This window comes from Ruditapes philippinarum, unplaced genomic scaffold (assembly GCF_026571515.1).
Source record: "Ruditapes philippinarum isolate M1 unplaced genomic scaffold, ASM2657151v2 ctg614_1_1_1_1, whole genome shotgun sequence".
Classification (NCBI taxonomy): domain Eukaryota; kingdom Metazoa; phylum Mollusca; class Bivalvia; order Venerida; family Veneridae; genus Ruditapes; species Ruditapes philippinarum.
The window spans coordinates 80542-102923 of record NW_026855959.1 but is presented as its reverse complement, the minus strand read 5'-3'; the positions used below and the strand labels follow the sequence as shown (position 1 = coordinate 102923).

The following is a 22382-nucleotide window of genomic DNA, read 5'->3' as shown; positions in this document are numbered from 1 at the left end:
TGGTGGCAACTGTACCTACCTATGTAACCATTGTAGACCTAGATCAGCTGGCACATCCGTACTGTCAGATCATTGTCTACACTTTACCCTATTCAGTCAGTGCGTTTTATCTTTCAAATTTTCCCACAAATGATTAAGTCCTCATTTAAAGATGGACAAGTCCATATAAGATATTTAGGGTGGTAAAGGGTTGAGTACATGATTTTGTTCCATATATTTAATTTCAAAGTACACTATCATTCTTTCTTTCACACTACTGAACACCATAGTCTTCATGTTCATTCTTGTAACAGTTACTGCTTGTTCAAGATCAAGTTTGGTTCAACAACAAAGACATTTAACTTGAAAAAAAAAACAAGTTTAAATGTATTGATCATTCCATTTTTATCTTATATACAAATTCTTAGCACACATAAATACATTTTTTGCATTAAATTTTACAAAAAATAATTCCTTTCTTCAGTTTGAAAAATCTTTTTTTTTTCTCTCAGAATCAAAGTCTCACCCACATATCTCATGAAAAGGCTGCTTTGTGTAGATCTATTTGTTTAAACTTCAGCAATATCAAAGAAAATCAATTAAACATCAACTTTAACAAAAACAGGTGCTCTCAATGCTGTTTTGACACAGCTTAAACCTGAAAGTGGTGGAACTGAAAGCGTTAAGTTTTTGCCATCAGTATAGAGCCAGGCCAGTCTGCACATCCCTACAGTCTGACCTGAGGCTCTATACTGTTGGCTGACAAACTAAATTCAAAATTGATATCCCTAAAATTGGTAATGGACAGTCCCAAAATGGAAGTGGGACAAGTCCATTTAGAAATTCATCATGTTCTAGGTTTACAGTCATATTTAAATCATAGGGGAAAACAGAAACCCCTCTCCCATCCACCAAGAAAAGGAGTACCAGTAAACTGTGTGTAAGGTACCTGTATATCAATGTAAAATACCTGTCCATAAATGAAGGGTTTCTTTAACCATAATCATCATGACCCAATTTCAAAAAGAAGGTATCTTAAAAATCATATACTTTTAATGCAGGACAGAAGGGTTAATGGACAAACCAATGACTTTGCTTCCCTCTAAAAAAAATTGTTGTGAAACATAGGAATTGAGAAATACATTACTACTATTGCATAATCTCAATGTTTTAGACAAATACTGTAAAATCAAAAAATTAATGAGGGAATAAATTTCATTAAATAAAAGTTTTTGCAAAAATGAAGAAAAAGTTCACACTTATAAAAATAATCTACATGTACCATATATATTTAACAAACATTGAAGAAATAGAAGTTTGTTAAAATAAATCCTCCCCTATTGTAAGTTAATGTTTATTTTTTCGCAAAATTTTGGGCTTGCAAAACTTTCTTATTGCAATGATTGTTACATAAATAATTAAAAAGTCAAATTGAAAGTTTTGCTTAAATTTGGAATAAATAGCATTAAACTACTATTAATATAATTAGCATAAGCCTATTTTTAGCAGTTAGCTACTACATGTATTTAGCATAAGCTGCAATTTAGCATAAGCTAGTTTTAGCATAAAATAAGCAGGTTTTAGCATAAGCTGGGATAGGAACAGTGTGAATAAAGCAGATGGTGGACATGACAACAGACCTTTTTCTCAACTGCCTATATTTACCACTACAATATGAAGATGACTTGGTTAAAATGAATTCATTACCTTAAAGCTGCACACCCCTAGATCAGTGAACAAATTTTCACAAAATTAAAACTTTAACCCTTGACCTGCTAGAAATGAAAGTGATTTGCCTTTGCTACTTGTACAGAGCCAGGCCAGCCTGTACTTTACTTTTGTGTAATCGGACCAGTGACCAGGAGGTTATAATTTCTTTATGATTCAGTCTCTAATATCAGCATTTCCATTGGTCAATACACATTTCGTGCTTGTTTCTGACCAATCAAATACCAGAGATCTGAGCTTAAGTATAGAAATGTTCTTCATAACCTTTGACCCTACCTTTATAGTTTATACTGTTAGCTTACTTTTTTTATATTTTGACAATGAAATCGCTTGAACATTGAAACCAATTAGACAAACCCATTACACAAGTTTAGCAGGTGAAGGGTTAAAAAAATATCCACTGACGCCTTCTCACAATTCAAGTGACATTCTGGATGTTTTATATACAGTATTATGACAGATTTAACTTTCTTAACACCATATATCTACCAGCTTTTAATAGAAAGTCTGGTATCTTTTCATACTTTGATTGTTACAGGTAATTTCAGACCTCAGTAAGTGCCATAGGGTAAGTTTTTACAACTTGATTTAAACACTTGTGCCTTGGGCTAAGTTAAACCAAATAAAAAAATATTATGAACCTGGAGGTGTGCTGCTTTAAAATGTATTGACTGTTTTAGGTAACTGATATCAATCAATTAACTATCTTGTTTAACACAATGTTTCTAAAAATAACTCAGAATAATCTGTAAATTAAACACTTTTTCTTTTAAAAAAAAGATAATGAACCACAGTATCCCATAATTTTTTTCTAAACAACAAAAAAACAACACAAGTATAAACAAAAAGCAAAGTAATGCATCAGCACAAGCATACACTAATTTCTTTTCAAAGAAACCTCAAGATGTGTCCACCGGACATTATGATATTCTCCACTAACTACATTCACACCCTATCAAACAACTGTTTACAAATTTGGTAACTTTCTGACATTTCAAAAAGTAGCAATGCATTCATTTTTACTATATCAGGTCCTGTAACAAGATTTTTCTTTTTCTATGTCAAGGGCCGTAACTCTGGTATTTCTGGAACTATTCAGAATATAAAACCAAAATGAAAAACATCTCAACCAAATAAACTCTAATGTAAGATACAAAGGGCCATAACTCCTGTTTTACTGGTCAAATAATTTAGGAAACTAAAACCAAGTGGCATAACATTTCTGCCCAATTAATATTTGGGTATGGTTTGAATAATTTTACTTAAGGATCAAATTATAAAATATCTGATTTAAAATAGGATGCTGCCTAAAACTGGATTAGTTCTAGCTACATCAAAGGCTGTAACTCTGATTGTACAGATCAAAAATAGGAACTATAATCAATGTGCACAACATCTCTTCAAACAATCATTTACATGGACAATGACAAAGTTTGATCTGGCGCATGTGGCATTAAAAGTCTTGTCATATTATAAAAATTGAGATTAGTAATATACCAGTCTAATGCTCCTCCTTTCAAAGCGACAAAACACCAGTACATGTATGCTTGTGCTGACATTATGGGGATAGCTTGGTTTGTTTTTGTTTTCTTTAATTTTGTGTGTAAATAATAATATGAATGGATTCTGTGTACTATATGCAAGGTAGGAAAACAAGGATTTACCTGCGTATTGTCCCTTCAATGGACCCTTTACCATATCTAGTGTAGAGAATTAATCATGAATGTTGACAATTAATTATGAATACAGGGAAATTAATCATGAATGTTGACAATTAATTATGAATACAGGGAAATTAATCATGAATGTTGAGACACAGGTTGAGAATTTATAAAGCCAGTCTAACTCATGGTGAATGATAGTTATAAATGATTTATAAACCAAAATGTTTATGAACAAACATAATTAATTATGAATGAATGAATGAAGAGTGTTAATAATGAACAAAGAAACTCACATTGTATGTAGGGAATAAATTGAGAACATAGAGTAAAAATCATGAGGGAAGATATCATAAAGAATTAATCGTGGGCATAGGAAATAAATCATGGACATAGAGAACTACCCATGAACATATTAAACCAATCATTAACTATGACAAATAATAATGAACATAAAGAACAAAAATAATTAATCATGGACAGGGAGAATTAATTATGAACAAGAGAATTAATCAATGAACATTCAATGATGAATTAAGTGAAGAATTTATCATGAAAATGGAAAAATAATCATGCGCAAAGGGAATTAATCATGACCATTAAGAATTAATGTGAACACAGAGAATTAATCATGAACATAGAGAATTAATTATGAATATAGGAATAAATGATGAACATAGGGAATTATTCATGAACATAGGAAATTAATCATGAACATCATGTTTTTAATCATGAACATAAAAAAATAATAATCATGAACATCATGAAATTAATCATGAAAATCACTTAATTAATCATGAACATTACATAAGTAATCATGAGCATCATGAAATTAATCATGGACATCACATAATTAATCATGAACATCACATAACTAATCATGAACATTACATAAGTAATCATGAACATCATGAAATTAATCATGGACATCACATAATTAATCATGAAAATCACTTAATTAATCATGAACATCTTAAATTATCATGAACATCACATAATTAATCACGAACATAACATAACTAATCATGAACATCATGAAATTAATCATGGACATCACATAATTAATCATGAACATCACATAATTAATCACAAACATTACATAAGTTATCATGAACATCATGAAATTAATCATGGACATCACATAATTAATCATGAACATCACATAATTAATCATGAACATTACATAAGTAATCATGAACATCATAAAATTAATCATGAACATCACATAATTAATCATGAACATCACATTTTTAATCATGAACATCAAAAAATAATAATCATGAACATCATGAAATTAATCATGAACATCATGAAATTAATCATGAAAATCACTTAATTAATCATGAACATCTTAAAATTATCATGAACATCACATAATTAATCATAACATTACATAAGTATTCATGAACATCACAAAATAAATCATGGACATCACAATAATTAATCATAACATTACATAAGTAATCATGAGCATCATGAAATTAATCATGAATATCACATAATTAATCATGAATATTACATAATTAATCATGAACATAGGAAATTAACCAGGAACATAGCAATAAACCACGGACATAGAAATACATCATAAACAGGGAGTATGAGTTATGAACAAATGAAAATAATCATGAACATCACTTAATTAATCATGAACATACATGTAGGAAATTAATAATGAACATAGCAATAAACCATGGACATAGATATAAATCATAAACAGGGAGTATGAATTACGAACAAAGGAAAATTTAAATAATCATGAACATTGAGATTAAATAATGAATGTAACAGTTAGTAACTCTGTAAGCTGCATATCATATCAATTCATATCACTACAATTATTCTACAGCATGTTACAACAATTTTGTCAATTCATTGTGTTTTTTTTTCTTTTTTCATTTATTTTTGAATTCTTTTTTGTTTTGTTTTTATTTAACAATGCTCAACACTGAATAAAAAGGTCATATGGTGCTTTTCCAGTAAGAACTGGCTTGAACAGATGCTTACATCTGGGTATTATTAAAGTCATCTACTGGTATCTGTATGCAAATGTTAACCTTCTACAAGCATGAAGACCTTTTACATGTATACTATATCTATGTAATGGTCTGGTTTTCTTTATGCCCTTATAGCCAATTACAGAGTCATTTCATATACGGTAGTCTAACACTTTATTATAAATGAACTTTTAAGGCATTTAAAAAACTTACATTAAGTATCAAGCAATACATGGTTTGCCAGTGAAGGATAAACATTTAACAGCCATAGTTAAAATGCATGCCAGAATAGCTGCAAATGTGCATTCTTTGATTAAGAGCTGAATCTCTTGAAATTTATGTGATTTTGTTCTATAGTGAAATTTAACAACTATATAAAAGCTCTAAAATACTAACACATTACATGCCCTTTATACAAACTCGGTGTATTAGTAAAAACTAGGTAGTAGCAAACCAATTTATAAACTAGATAAATGGGGAGTAACTTTTGACTAACATAATCTAGTGATCTAAGGGGAGTAATTCTTGAATATAATGGTATTGGAATATTTTCATTAAGGGGGCTAAGTAATATTTTCATCACTTAATTTGATACAGAAAACTGATTATGTACATTTACGGACTTTAGATGTTCGAACAAACTTGATTATCATATCAAAGGGAAGTCACTCTCAATTCTTTCATAACATTAGTGTACAAAAAGGGAGAAAACTAACTGGATTATATATTATTCAGGGGCAGTAACTCATCTAGATAACTATATATATAATTAGACTTACAATCCACCTGATGTGTGCACCAGCAAGGAAACAAGGGTAGATAATCCTGGGTAGAGACAATTGTTGGCAAGTAAGGCATATTTGAACTCGTCCTCACACACAACATGTTCTGAAATATGTAAAATATTTACATACTTAATTAGTTAACTGAATGAAACAATTCTTGACAAAACTTTTTTTAAGATATACATGCCACATAACTGTTTATGACCTTGAACCATAAGTTCTTTAATTCTTAAAAATCCTATTCATACTTTATTTTGAACATTCTATTGTAAGTTATAAGGATTTCAATATGAGAAGCTAAAATTGTTTAGCAAGTATAATAAAATACATAACATACTAAAAATGCTGCTGATAGAAGGAGGTCTCTATGTTACTTACTTTCAAGGTTAAATAATAAGATCTTTCAATGTTTGCCTACATGTGTTGAATGGTCCATTGAGGTGTTACTATGCTACTTATTTCAAAGTGACAATATAAGGTTTCTGCATGTTTTCATTCAATGATTACAAATAAATTAGCAATCAAATTTTAGATAGAAATTTTCCCACCTCAAAATGAAACCTAACTTAATAAAACAATTGTCTGGTTTGATATATCTGTACGTACCTGCAAACTTCACATGTATTTTGTTCTCAGGCTTAAACAGCTGGATATACTGCTTACACTTTGGCGCAAAATCTTTCACAGCCCAAGATCTTAAAATTGTATGCTGGTCCTATAAAACATTGTATGTAAACATAGTTATCTATTCATTATAGATTTCAATGGATGCCCATTTTAAGATAAATCCTCAAAAAATGTGCCTGTTCAGTTTTTTGTTTTAAGTTGGGTTTCTTTGTTGTTGTTTTTTTTAAATTTTAATTCCAAAATAAATGATTGGTTCTCCTTATACTGAAAGAGGTATAGCAAAAATACAAAGGGCATTTGCATATAAGTCTCTTTCAAAAAAACTGTAATTTCAATTGGAGAAGCAGATACAAACTTTGCAGCCCTTGGCTTTGTAGTAACGTAGAGTTAACACAATTTTATACAAAGAAAAGCATCATAGCGGGTGCAAATCTTTCTAGATATAATCATGTTTATTCATAAGACACCAGTACTGGTAAGTTCTAAATATCAGTCTCCATGTTGATTCACAAAAGCTTCAAGCTTTGTTCACAAGCAAGATAAAAGTAATATCTGGAAACATAATTATACAAAACATGAAATGTGTCTATAGGACACAGATGCCCCTATATTACACTGTTTTGTCAGACTACAGACAAGACAGTGTAGGCAAATATCTATATACCCCCTGCATTAAGTGGGGGCATAACAACACAATTTTATATAATTTCTTTACCAATTACCAGAAAACTAAAACACATATAGACCACTTACTGCTTTAGTCCTATCTTGAATATATCTTGGTGCTAAAATAAAACACGCCTCAGCCTCGCTATACGACAACGCTTCAGATCTGTATCTTTCTGAAGCAGATCCTCTCATGTACACAACACGCTGCGACCATTTGGGATCTTTGAGAATTATTTGCATATTTCCATCCATGGTATCTGTTGCCATCAACACAACTATATGTTCCTTCAATGAAAAATATGATTTAACTATTATCCTGCAGGGAACAAGAGTCTATTGCAAAAATTTAACAAATAAAATGTTAATATATCATATGCTACATTTTAGCAGTGAGATATGATTTATATTACTAACAATTTACATATAACATTTGTTGTGAAAACTTTCCTTTTTATCATCAACATGCATACGTTATTTTAGGAATTTAAAATATTTCTTAGCAAGTTAAATGTAACTTTTACAAAATATTTACATTTTAAATATAACAACTCCTATAATAATATATGAGCCGTGTCATGACAAAACCAACATAATGGATTTGCAACCAGCATGGATCCAGACCAGCCTGCGCATCCGTGCAGTCTGATCAGGATCCATGCTGTTCGCTATCAGTTTCCCTACTTGTTATAGGGTTTGTAAGCGAACAGCATGGATCCTGATCAGACTGCGCGGATGCACAGGCTGGTCTGGATCCATGCTGGTTGCAAACCCATTGTTGGTTTTGTTATGATACGGCTCATATTAAGTCTACAACAAACAATTTAACAGGTCTGTTTAATACATAATTATAGGAGTTCAAAGTGTAGAAGTAGACATCATAATATGTTTCAGATTCAAAATTTTTGAAAATGCATGAATTTCTTAATTTCTAAATCAAACACTGTATAATATCAATCACAAGACCAAAGCGTCCCCCAAACCCACTTCCCCAAGAAAACTCATAAGGCACTGTAGATCTAATTTATTTCTACCTCAATGCCTGCCAAATTTAGCTCAGAATATCGAGATCTACCTCTATGTTCATTAAATTAGCTCAGTAGTAGAAGCTATATCTCTAGGTCTGCCAAATTTGCTAAGAAGAAGGAACTTTTTGTCAATTAATCCCTAATTTGTAAATTTTTTACAAATCAAATAAACAAACCTCTAATTTAGGATGAGCGTAAAACTCAAGTAAGAAGTCCATCACTGTATCTGTCTGTAAAGTTCGTGACAACACGACCACATGCTTGTTTCCTCTCGCTCGTCTCTCCGAATATTCACTACCAAACTTGGTACGTTCAGCCATTGTAGAGGCTATAGTTTGTATCTATAATAACGTAATTAAAAGTAAAGAAGGTTTGATGATGCGTTATTTCTTATTATAGACGTAATTCCAAAACACTCTTGTGGCGTGCATCACACTTCCGACTTCCACTCAAATGAAGTTTGGACCATGCGGATCAATTTTCAGACCCAAATTCTAACAGACAAAATAACACAACTTTAAAACCAAATAAACTTCATTTTTTGTACAATAATCATTAGTTGGAATGATACATGTATTCTTTTTTTATGGCATCTAAAGATTTTAATACATCGTAGCCTGTATAATTAATGATTGGGTTTAAATTTCAAATAAAATTTTATATTACAATAAAATACCAAGATACAGAAATAATATTATTTCTTGAAATATTCTATGTGTATTCAGCACAAAAATTATATAAGGTTTTTACAACTAACATTTTTTATATGCTTGGTTTTACAATGCACCAACACTATAGAGATCATTTGGAAAATTCCCAGCTTTAATACATTTGACCTTTATGTGCATTTTCAGGCACAAGCAAGCTTAAGTAGCACAAAAGACTTTCCATAAGCTAACTGGATAGCTTCCTCACATGAAAAAATCGAATGTCCTTGGCGGGAATCGAACTTACAGTTGTGAGTGCCATGTGGTTTAAATTCAAGAACCTTAACCAACTGACCACGGACACACCTTTATCACTAGCTAACAAATCTTAAAGTGATCTGGTTAATACATATACTTTGAACTATTTTCATTCTGTAATACCATGAATGTTCTTCGGTCTTGCTATCAAGGAATTATGAAGACGTTTACCTGCATGGGAATAGCGGCAAACGCTATACATATCATGAGTATCATGAACACCCGACTCGGCCATATATCTGGTGAAATATCACCGTAACCAACGGTGGAGAATGTTACAATAACAAAGTAGATAGCATCAAACAAGTTCAGATGTAATTCTGAACTGGCCCGCTGTATATGTTGAACACCGCATATACTGAAATTATAGAGATAATACAAATAAATTTAAACTTGATCTTCTGTTTATATGTGGGAAAGTTCTGAAAACTGACCTACCAACAGTATAGGGTCTGTTCAGCAAGCAGGGATATCCAAGCTGGCCTGCCTCTATTATTTGGTGAAAGCTAATCACTTTGGCAAGTTTACGGTTAGTACAATAATTAATTAGACAATTAAAAGATGTTGTCTTGATAACATTTATCTCATTTTTAAATAACATGCTGTGGTGGCATAAAAATAATAAAACTGATTCAGTGTTTGACGTGTTGTACCTCATTATATCTATTTAATAGATTTAAAACTGTAACAGAAAGACAGACCTGTTTTGTCAAAAAAATTGTAATATATCCATTGTTAAACAGCATAGAAATTTTAAAAATTTGGAACATTAAAATAGAACATACGTGGTAAAAATCAGGCAAAGCATGGTTGCCATGAGAACTAAACTCTGTTGTGTCAAGGTCACTGATATGGTCTGGAACCGTTGCCGCGTTCTGTGTAAGTCATTCTGAAATATATAGAATATTTTTTCCAAATATAGAATGAATGGGTATTTGAATAATCAAAATATACAGAAATATCCAAAAAAATTATACAGAATTAAGTGGCATTAAATTCTAACATTGGGGTGGCGATATTTTCAGAGAGAAAGACAATCAAAGTAAGTGGCCAAAATAAATCCCACAGATTAGAAATAAGTCCCCATATTCCTGATTTTGTAAGTCTACTTATGGAAAGCATCAGAACAGAACAACAATGGGAAAATCACTACCAAGCTGGGCATGAAAAACTTTCTTTTCAAAGTTAGTCATTACAAAGGAATGGTTTGGAAAAATTAGATACTGACTGGTCATCAACTGGGGTACAGTGAATTCATTTCATTCTGTAGGTATAACATTTTAAGGTTTTATCATAAAAGACATTCATATATTCGTGAAATAACTAATCTGCAAGATTTAAATGCAAATAGTGTAATGCAAATAAATCTAACAACAGAATTTCATCTGATGAAATGAAAGACTGACCTATCAGTGAAAACCATGAAAATTGGTGCGCCCAATGACTATAAATGATTTTGCAGCAATAAGTTATGAAATGAAAAGAGGTGATTATGCATGTAGTTCAGTATTATGTTTGTTTGTTCATGTTTCTTGTTGTTGTTTTTTTAAACAATTATTATACATACAAGTAATCTGTCGAGAGCTTTCTTTGCCAGCCAGCAACTGAGGAATGATGGGACAAACATGTTTCTTAGCAACGGTGGGTAGGCAAGCTGTAACAAAAACATGATAATGTATTTATAAACTACATGAAAATACTGTAACAAAAACATGATAATCTATTTATACATGTAAACATTGAAAATACAGTACATGAAAATAATCATTTTTGTAACATAAACATGTTGTTTTATTTTTGTTGTCCCTTCCATACTGTCAAGGTCATGTTATAATTTTCTATCTTAACTTCAAGTTCGGGCACGTGAGGGCACTTGTGTAAAAACATCAATCTTAGATAAGCTGAATGGATAGCTACTCACATGAAAAAATCAAAATTCCCTGGCAGGATTCAAACCCACAGCTATGAGTGGCAAGTCATTTTAGATCATTGTAACATACATAAAATGTGCTTCCACAAGGTAGCTGTGTTAATGGGTGAGAAAAATGTTCAGTCTGACCAGAACTCAAACTCATGACCTTTGGAATACTGTACCTTGGCTCAACTATCTTGACACACATTTTCTCCCCAAACAAGTGAAGAATCACCACAGAGCCAGATATTAACAAAAAGATTCAATGCCCCATTCAAAATTTGAAACCACAACAAAGTAAAGGAAGTAATTTTAAGTAAGCAATGTTTACCATTCCACAAAAAAGACTCAAGACAAACCATGTTTCCTAATATGTCACTAGTACTGGTAAGTTGTGTGAGGCAAACCTGCAAGCGGTTAAAGTAGCTTAAAGCATCAGAAGTGTGCTAAAATAAGGTGTATAATTAAAACAAGACAAAATCAAGGAAACTTACAGTTACAATAAATGGCAAGGAGCTGAACACTTCTAAAATAAAATGCCCTTGTAAAAAATGCTCCCATCGGTTGCCCTGAAAATAATTAATAATATACAATTTATAACTTGCAAAAACACAAAGAGAAATATGGCAAATCAAAAAAATTTTCATGATTTAAAATACCAGTGCAAGTTTTCCCATTCAAATAATTTGGGTTTTTGTTAAAACTGCTAACATAATATTTTATTGCACAAAGAATTGCAAACATAGACAACTATATTTTTTTCTACACTATACACAGAATGGTATTGCAACATTATTACCTGCCCTCCAAATACAGTATATACTTTAAGGGATAAAGGTTAATCTGGTGGAAATAAAAGTGATTAGGGCTTTGTCATCAGTATCAAGTAATGCCAGTCTGCACATTTGAGCAGTATGTGCAGGATTTATACTGTTGGAGGCCCAGTTTGGGACTTTTTTTTATATTGAAATCCCCTGAATTTTGAAATGGGCTATTCCCTGTTCAAAAACAGGATGAATCCATTGCATAAATTCAGTAGATTAGGGGTGAATTGTTTGCATTAAATTTTTCTGGATGGGTTTTAAATCACACTGGTACTTTCTAATGGTTATATGATGACTTCCCAGCTTTAGTTTATATATATATTCACATCCGTGAATGTTTATATATAAAAATATATATATCAAAATCTTTATTAATTTTTTTAATGGATTTTAATATAACTTAACATAACAATGTATATTTCCCGCCATCTTGGACGTTGACGTCGTGTGACGTCTCTTCCTGTTTATTCACTTCCTGTTTATTCACTGACGAAGAACATACTAGTTCAAAATCGATATGAATAAAAAAACTAGACCTATCACTGAAGGTGATTAATACCCCCACCAGCAACTTTGACTTTTTGAAAAAAAAGTAGTCTGAAGAAAAATTTGAACACAAACTATCAACTGTGTACAAAGAAATATTTCAATTAATTGTAATCGCAACTGGGGTCTCGAAATAAGCTTGCTATACACCAAGTTTGATTACAATATCTCATTCCTAACTCTAGTTATTGTCCGGAAACCATTTTTCTATTTTTAGTAACACTGTAACGGTGACCTTGACCCTAGAGGGTCCAAATGCAATACCAACCCAGGTCTTCATATAAGCTTCCTATACACCAAATAAGATTACAATATCTCATTCCTAACTCTAGTTATTGTCCGAAAACCATTTTTCTATTTTTCTAACGGTGACCTTGACCTTCACCCCAGGGGGCCCAAATGCAATACCAACCAAAGTCTTCATATAAGCTTGCTATACACCAAGTTTGATAACAATATCTCATTCCTAACTCTAGTTATTGTCCGGAAACCATTTTTCTATTTTTAGTAACACTGTAACAGTGACCTTGACCCTAGGGGGTCCAAATGCAATACCAACCCAGGTCTTCATATAAGCTTCCTTTACACCAAATTAGATTACAGTATCTCATTCCTAACTCTAGTTATTGTCCGGAAACCATTTTTCTATTTTTAGTAACGGTGACCTTGACCCCAGGGGGTCCAAATGCAATACCAACCCAGGTCCTCATATAAGCTTGCTATACACCAAGTTTGATTACAGTATCTCATTCCTAAGTCAAGTTATTGTCCGGAAACCATTTTTCTATTTTTAGTAATGGTGACCTTGACCCCAGAGGGCCCAAATGCAATACCAACACAGGTCTTCATATAAGCTTGCTATACGCCAAGTTTGATAACAATATCTCATTCCTAACTCTAGTTATTGTCCGGAAACCATTTTTCTATTTTTAGTAAAGGTGACCTTGACCTTGACCCCAGGGGGTCCAAATGCAATACCAACCGGAGTTTCCACATAAGGTTGCTATATACCAAGTTTTATCACAATACCTCATTCCAAACTCTAGTTATCGTCCAGAAACCATGATGTGGACCGACCGACGGACCGACCGACTAACAAGCTGACTCCTATATACACCCCCTTAACTTTGTGTGTGGGGGTATAATAATTGAATGTACGCGTGTGGTTGGTCTTCTTGGAATCATATCAGCTTTAGTGGTGACAGACAAATTAAGATGCCTCTCTGCGCAACATTTCAGGCACAAGCAGGCAACTCAGTCAAACCAGCAACATTCCTTGAGCTTGCTTGATAGCTTCCTCACATGAGAGAATCTAAAGTCACAGGCAGGATAAGGATTCCACAGCAGTGCGGGTAGCCTGGGTTCCAGACTGTCGATTTTTTATGTGCTTCTGTTCGGCAAATCGACAGCCTGGGGAAATACGATTTTCGATCGAAGCGCCACCTAGTATACACCCCGAAAATTACGGGTGTTATTTAAAGAACGATAACTCATGCAACAACAAACTAGTTGCTAAAAATAGAAACGGAATTTCCACGAAGTGACACGAAGCTCAACGAACAGTTACGGAGCCTCGCTTTCAAAACACCATTTCCGATTAAAATAACACTTGTTGACAAAGTTTATTGCATGATGAGTTAATTCGATCAACAGGTTTGATTAGTTAAATTGGATAAAGTGTGTGAGCATCAGAGAATTGTGCTGGACGCAATTTATAATAGTAAATGGCGTCAAATTTTCAACATTCATCATCTTCGCCTTGATTTCGATTTAGTCATGTAATTTGTTGGTCACATGCTAATCGGCCTATTAATAGGATTATCATTAGTCGATAATTACATTGGAAACCCCACAGGTTTCCCCAGGCGTTGATACTATCAAAACCAGAGATGTTGTGCGTTATCTATGACGATCGAGTATGAAATAGCGCGTATGTTATAAATAAGCAAAAAATATCAACGCCTGAATCCCAGGCTACAGTGCGGGGCAAGTGGTTCAAAGCCACTCAGTAATGAACACCCCTATCTGCATCATGCAACAGTGCTGCAAAAACTTATATACCAAAATAATGAACTGGACATAATGTAAAAATCTCACCTTGGCAACATAAACTTTGAGTAAAGTTTTCACAAATGTTATCACAGCAAGAGTAACCTGGGCTATCCATAGGGGAAGAGGTCTATGCACCCATAATATAACATGCCTAAATAAAAACAACACAAAATGTAACATGTGTTACATGCAAAAATAAAACAACAGTGAAATATACTATTTCATGCAACTATAAAATAAACCATGGTTTATACTTTGAAAACAAAATGATAACAAACACTCAATCAAAACGATTTTTTTAAACCATCACATAAAAGATCTACATAAACAAAGATCTACATATATTGAGATCTTCATACACTAGAATTTTTGAGCTGCGCCATGACAAAACCAACATAGTGGATTTGTGACCAGCATGGATTCGGACCAGCCTGCACATCCGCGCAGTCTTTTCAGAATCCATGCTGTTTGCTTACCAACCCTATAACAAGTAGAGAAACTGATAGCGAATACCATCGATCCTGATCAGACTGCGCGGATGCTGCTTTTGTCAGGGTGCAGCTCATATTGAGATCTACATATACCAAGAGTTACATGAACTCATATGTGCATCATACTTAAACTAACACTAAACTCAGATAACACATGTAATACAGTAGAACTTCTACGAGTTTTTTTTTTTTTTTTTTTTTTTGGGGGGGGGGGGGGTCTTAAAATATTTCTGTTATCTCAAAGATCATGTATATTTTTTCCCAAAGCTTTATCATAAAGGTGTCTGCTTGGATTGCATACAGACATGTAGCAATTTTCAAAATCATGGATGGACAGATAACTCAAAGATGGGGTTGTTGACCCTGATTTTTTTTATTATTATATTACATAAATGTTTCTGTTATTGTAATATGGTTAAGATAATAAAAAGGTTAAATATATTCTGTTACACAGTTTTCAATCTGCTATGTCTATATGCAACCTTAGTATGTGTATATGACTTTAAGATAGGAACATACATCAGGCTTGTCTAAAAGTCCCTACGACAGTCCATATCACCATATGACATACACATCTCCTATTTTGGACAAGTTACATGTAAACAGCGGCATAACTGGCAAAAGGTCAAGCGCTGGTCAAAGAAGTTCAACATGGCAAAAATTTAAGCTAAGAGATAAGATTTGTTTTCTAAATATAAATATTTAACTTTCCCTATTTGTTTATCAAATTGACATTTAAATTTCAGTCAAAAGCATTTTAAAATCCCTACACTTTCAACATTACCAAAACACACATGTCAACATTTAACTAATTCAAACTAAACCACCTGAAAATAATTCAAATTCAACAATTCTACACAGCTACAATAAGCTTATTATTTTCACAACACACATGCATTTTGGCATTGATACAGAATGCAAGGAGCAAGGGAGACAACCATTAAAATTAATTAAAAAAATAATTTTTTGCTACATGTACAAAAAAGAAAATCAGCATAAGACAGTTACGGTACTCGACACTCTTACCTGAACTATATTTACAAAGAAAAAATAACAGAATGCCCTCAATTCCAGAGATTTAAATTGATAAAAAAAGGGAATTTAAGCATCTAAATTGCTAAATATATGGAAGAAAATAATTCTGCAGTTTGTTACTGGTGGCCATGTGATTAAATGCACTGTGTGCAACTTGTGTGCCATCAAACCAGAAACAATAATTTAGTTATTTGCTACTAAATCTTATCATTTTAATATTGAAATCCACTGCCACCACACACACACACAAACAAAATAGATAATGGACAGTAGGTCAAATCCATTACTTATTCATTAGCAAAACCCAGGCTAACATTCCCATATATTCTTATACTAAAACAAATAAAAGTGCCGGCAGTAAATTATATATTATCTTTATGCAAATCCTATCCCAGTCATCTAATAGCCTTAATACAATAACCCTAACAGAAAATTAACTTATGACCCCCCCCCCCCCCCCCTCCCAATATTGCTAAAGGTAATCCCATTTTGAACTTTAAGATAATAGTCTATCTAATTGGTCATAAAGATATACAAGATTTGTAGTCAATCAAAACTTGCTGACTCAGCGAAACATAATTGACATGTTCTTCAATCAAATCTACTGAAATCTGCATATTTCAAACTTAAAGTGTCTTATTAATTCAGCACTATATTGAAATAGGCTTACATGTATTTTAATGTCCAATTAATTCTGTCATGAACTGACTTTCAATTAATCATATCTGATGGTTTATATCTACTTTTCATTGTAACAGTAGGTTTTGTTATAATTTTGAAACTAAACCATATAACAAATTCCTTAAACTGACTTGTCCTGGGCTTCCATACTTGAACAGACCATTATTATTTTTAAGTTGGTCTACAAACATTATAGAGCCTTGTCAGATTTTACAGATGTACAATCAACCTATAATAAATTAAATATCAACTGTGTGCAAAGAATTATTTGAATTAATTGCAATGCAAACCAGGGACTTCATATAAGCTTCCTACATGTATACATCAAGTTTGATTACAATATCTCATTCCTAAGTCTAGTTCTTGTCCAGAAACCATTTTTCTATTTTTAGTATTGCTGACCTTGACCTTGACTCCAGGGGGTCCAAATGCAATACTGACCTGGGTTTCCAAATAAGGTTACATTTCACCAAGTTTGATTACAATACCTCATTCCAAACTCTAGTTATAATCCGGTAACCATTATGTGGACCAACCGACCGACCGACAAGCTGACTTATAGATACCCCCCTATACTTCGTTTGTGAGGGTATAATGACGGACAAGTGTATTCGTTATATTTGGCATAATAACGGTTAGCTACTAATGAAATATTCCAAATTCAAAGCAGGACAAGCTCAGTACTCAAATTCATCAAGTAAAGGCTTAATGAACAAATTTACAAACCAATTAACATCACTGGTTGTAGCTGTGAAGTTCTCTGGTTTTGGTGGACATGGACTCCCATTGCTGAAATAGACAAACCAAGAAGACCATCTTCATATTGCTTCTAAAATGATAAATTTGATAATTTTGTTTAAATACGGTAATCAAGATCAATCAAGAGCATTAGATCAAACATATCATAGCTGTTATTTGTTACATCAAGTCACATGTCTACAATTCAATATTACCATAATTTATTTCCTTTTATCATATTACAAAAAGATTATAGCTGTTACATCAAGTCACTTGTTTTCAATTCAATATTACCAATATTTATTTCCTGTAGTAGAATTATTTTTGTTTGTTTTTTTTTTATTATTTTTTTTATTTATTTTTTTTTTCAGTCAGAATAACACTGTAAAGGTCATATGGCGGCATTCAAGCTTAACTGTTGGAGGAAAAATATCAGGTGCCTCTCCATGTTTTACTTCAGGCAAAAATGGGCAGCTGGGGAAGGTTCAATCCCTTATGTTGACCCAAACCTTTTGCTATATATTATTTCAAAAATGTGTTGCTTGTGAGTGCAAAATATGATTAAACTTGCGAAATTTTGAGTAGAACCATCAGCAAAAAGCTAGATTCACTTGGTAGAATTTTAAGTCCCTGGTGGGATTAAAAATCACAGTGGTTTTGAGGAGCAAGTGGTTAAATGCCAATGACCGTAACCACTTGGCAATGAACACCCCAAGTGTTAAATGTATTACATATAGCTATTGTAGAGAATCACACATTAATAGTACATCTTACTTAATAGTACATCTTACATATATAAGCTCTATGCATTGAAGGAAGAAAATGCTGAGAAGAATACTTTTTTAAGTTTGTTTCTTGTACAAGTTGTGTGAATGAGAGTAAGTTTAATACTGAATTTATTGAACAAGTTGAATAAAATATTATGCGAGCCTCTGGCCAGCATAATATCATTTTATTCAACCAGTTTAATAAATTTAGTAATGAACTAACACAAATTTAATATTTGTATATTCACGTATCAAAAGTAAAGACTGTTTGAAGTGATAAAGAGACATTTTTCATTGACGCGTCTATAGTAAATAACGCTAATATTTAGCACATTTTAATGCTATGTTTATATAATGCAAATGACGTCACGTCAAAATATACGCACAGCCTTGCAGTACCATTTTTTAAGCAGTCGCAAAGTCGGCATGGGTATGTGATAAAAATGTTAATGTAAGTCTTAAATCTTAACCTTTAATCTGCTATCTGAATTTCTAAGATAGAATGTGTTTAACTTCCATATTTTTGTGGCTGTCATTATAAATATTGGAGATATCAAGATGAACATTTAAAGTTGAGTCAGCCAACATGATTATATAGAAACTGGCAACAGCAGCAAAGGTTTAAATCACAATCGGTTCTAGCAGATTAAAGGTTCAGCAGTTTGAGACTTCAATATGTCATTTATTCTTACAACTAGTTATCCAAATACTGAGAAAGGTTCCTTTAAATCTCTGTCCTTCACTTAAATTTAATATTATGATATTTTATGGGCCATAAATTTGAAAGAATAGAAATATATAACCGGCTACTTCTCTTTGACAAGTATGAGAGACTATATTGTTATATAGATACTTGATAACACACAATGTTTTATTATATGTATCTATTTCATACTTTATTATAGTAATAAAGAACAAGAGTTGACAAAAAAGACACAGTACGCTCAAATTTTCTCGGAACAAGAACCATGTGAGAATCTAAATGGCTCAACTTTGATATAGACTATAAAATGATAAAACTTTGATACAGATTATAAAGTGGTAAAAACTTAGATACAGATCACAAAGTGATAAAATCTTTTTATATAAAGTCGGTCCACTTATAAGCGACTAATTAATTAATTAATTTTTTTTGCGAATGAACAACTACTACTAATGACCATTAGACTTAAAGTCCTGTATCAATAGTGACAGATTAATTTTACCTCACAAAATTTGAGGACCAACTAAAACCTCTGGATTTCAAATCCTATGCTATCCCTTAATTGAGCTAAGCTTGGACACAATGATTAAAATTTTGATAAAGACTACTTGCAAATACTAGTACTTACCACTCGTATTGTTTAACATCATCAAGGACAATTCTAACCATGTACAGTAAACACACCAAAAACTTCGCAATCAAGTCAAACACAGTAAATGTTAACCCTGAAATACACAATCAAGAAGTCAAATGTTTTTCTTTCAAAATCTATTAATGAACTGCAAAGTTACTGTTAAATTTGATAAAATTTACACAATTTGACCATAAAAGTCAAGGTCATTCCTGGGTCTGCAGCTAACTTTAACATCAGCTTATGTTCATCATTGATAAATGCAATTTTGTTGAAAGGAAAAATACAATGATCTCAAAAAATTTTGATTATAAAGGTATTTTCAAGAAAACTATGATGATCTGAACATTAATTTTATAATTCTGATCCTTTTGAAACTGTCTGGATCCCAAGAACTTGCATCCATGGTCTGATGTCAGACTGTCAAAGCTCTGTGCGACAATATATGTACCACCACAACAGAGCTAGATCAGCCTTGACTTCCATTACAGTCCCTGACCAGACTAGGCTCATATATATTTGGTGTTGTTTTTTTTATTTATTTTTATGTTGGGTTTTTTTACGTCACACCAACACTGTAAAGGCCATAATTATTTTCCAGCTTTACTAGCTTTAATTGTGGAAGAAGACCTCAGGTCTCCATGCAATTGCATTATCTCAGACACAAACGGGTTCCAGAGTAAAACCACCAATGTTCAGTAAGCTAGCTGGATTATGTTCCTAACATGAAGAAATCTAAAGTCCCTGGTGGGAATCATCCAACCCACAATGTTCAATGAGATGAGGGGCAAGTGATTTGATCTCCACGACCTTAAAAAACTCCCCACGAACGCCTCATCATATCCACTTTATATTAACATTATATCATACATAAACAGCAGCAGCTCCACAGTCAAATCAGAGCTGTATGTTAATTAATAGAAATTTATCATAGAAAGGATAGCTGCAGGTGTTAGTAAAGACATATACATGTATCTTAATATTAATTAATAATCATAAAAATAACACATTTACCACCCACAGAGCTAAGTAAATGGTCATATTTAGATATATAACTACTAATTTAAGGTCAAATGATGTGGGAGGTAGGTCTCAGTTATTTATATTTATATATATGTCCAAATAATGACTGTCAGGTCATCCTATTTAAAGATGTAGGCCAGCCATATAAAGAATGACAAATTATTGGTAACCCCTTGGTGGGTATAAATAGTGCTCTAGAAATATTAATATGCACAATATCAACTTCTGTACACATTTAGTGTCATAATTCAAAATTAATAGAAATTAACACACAAATACAGCAGGTAAAGGGGTTCTACACAACAGAGCTTGAGTTTTTTGTATGTGTTTTTAGAACATGTAGATCTGGACCATTATGTTGTGTGCAATGACCCAAATTTTCAGATTATCAATGCTTTCAACTCGAACCTGACACAAAAAACACACATACACACCTAAAAGAGAACCTCAACTGATTTTCAATTTATTTCAGAGTACATTTCTTGTTAACTTTTGCATATTTTTCAATTTTATTTTAGGAGAGCCCCTGTTTAGCTATGTATGAATTTGATGCTTTTTACATCTCTGGTCCTATAGCGCTTTTAAGGGTTAACATAGGAAGCACTCACTTGCTGTAGAGTTCCGGATCAAAATCCTCCTGAGTTTCCCTCTGATTGTGTCATGCTCAAAGTATTTCACAGGAGCAGAGCTGAAAAATATACAAAATATTATCATTATTAATAATTATTTTTCTGCTTTGTCAGGAAAGGTTGCCTTAATTATGTGGTTTTGCAAGAATTGAAAATGCCCTTTAAGACAAGGTGGTCTTCATAAGAAAGTCTCCTTAAACACAGGTTTTGCAGTATAATGTAATAAAGAACATGCCCTTTAAGGCAATTTTGTAGTATCTCTCCAACATATGCTCGCAGTAGTGATAAAAAAATGACCTTGAAATCAAGAATGTCTTGAAATTGGTGGTAGATATAAGAAGATTTTGCAATACTGTGATGGATTAAAGAAAATGTCCTTTAAGACAAGGTAATCTAAAATAAGTGACCTTAATACCACAAGTTTAGCTGTATTGAAAAATTGCAATACATCTTAATACAAGGTGATCATTTAAAGAATGTCCCCTAAATTACAGGTTTTGCAGTATTGTTATTCTAAAGCAGCTGTTTTTATCAAAGTTGGTTTTTGGCAAATATTTATTGCACAAATCCATACAAGAAAATGAATTTTAATACAGTTTCTTTATTATTTTATTACTGGTACATGAAGAGAAGTCTATAAATAGTAAGTTTTTGTTTGTTTGTAAAATTGAGAACAGCTGTATATAGACTGTAAATTGAAACTGCAAATATTAAAGCTTGTAAAATAAATTCTTCAGATAATCTACCTTATATTTACTGCCTATGATTTTGATTTTGAGTAATTAATAATGGTCCATAAAAAGAAAAATATTTTTTAACTATAATTTTATTACTTGCACACTTATGTTTTACAGCACGCAATACCAAACATGAAAAAAAAGAAGAAAAAGTCATTCAATTTATTTGTCTTTAAT

The 22382-nt window shown here is 32.3% G+C and overlaps 1 protein-coding gene across 12 annotated transcripts in view; it reads right to left on the bottom strand.

Annotated features, from left to right (window-relative positions):
• Positions 1-22382, bottom strand: part of LOC132744953 (potassium channel subfamily T member 2-like) — a 106636-nt gene that overhangs the window by 34749 nt on the left and 49505 nt on the right. For 10 of the 12 annotated variants that reach the window (XM_060733750.1, XM_060733753.1, XM_060733748.1 and 7 more), the window contains 14 exons: positions 21448-21527; positions 19814-19910; positions 17704-17766; positions 14816-14921; positions 11843-11917; positions 11004-11090; positions 10222-10325; positions 9608-9794; positions 8648-8812; positions 7531-7731; positions 6757-6865; positions 6145-6253; positions 3372-3407; positions 1620-1646 (listed from right to left, as the gene is read on the bottom strand). In XM_060733750.1, the coding sequence (XP_060589733.1) occupies positions 1620-1646; positions 3372-3407; positions 6145-6253; positions 6757-6865; positions 7531-7731; positions 8648-8812; positions 9608-9794; positions 10222-10325; positions 11004-11090; positions 11843-11917; positions 14816-14921; positions 17704-17766; positions 19814-19910; positions 21448-21527 (1446 nt within the window). The remainder of the gene's footprint in view (positions 1-1619; positions 1647-3371; positions 3408-6144; positions 6254-6756; positions 6866-7530; positions 7732-8647; positions 8813-9607; positions 9795-10221; positions 10326-11003; positions 11091-11842; positions 11918-14815; positions 14922-17703; positions 17767-19813; positions 19911-21447; positions 21528-22382) is intronic. The other 2 variants (XM_060733747.1, XM_060733749.1) reach the window with 2 other exon arrangements.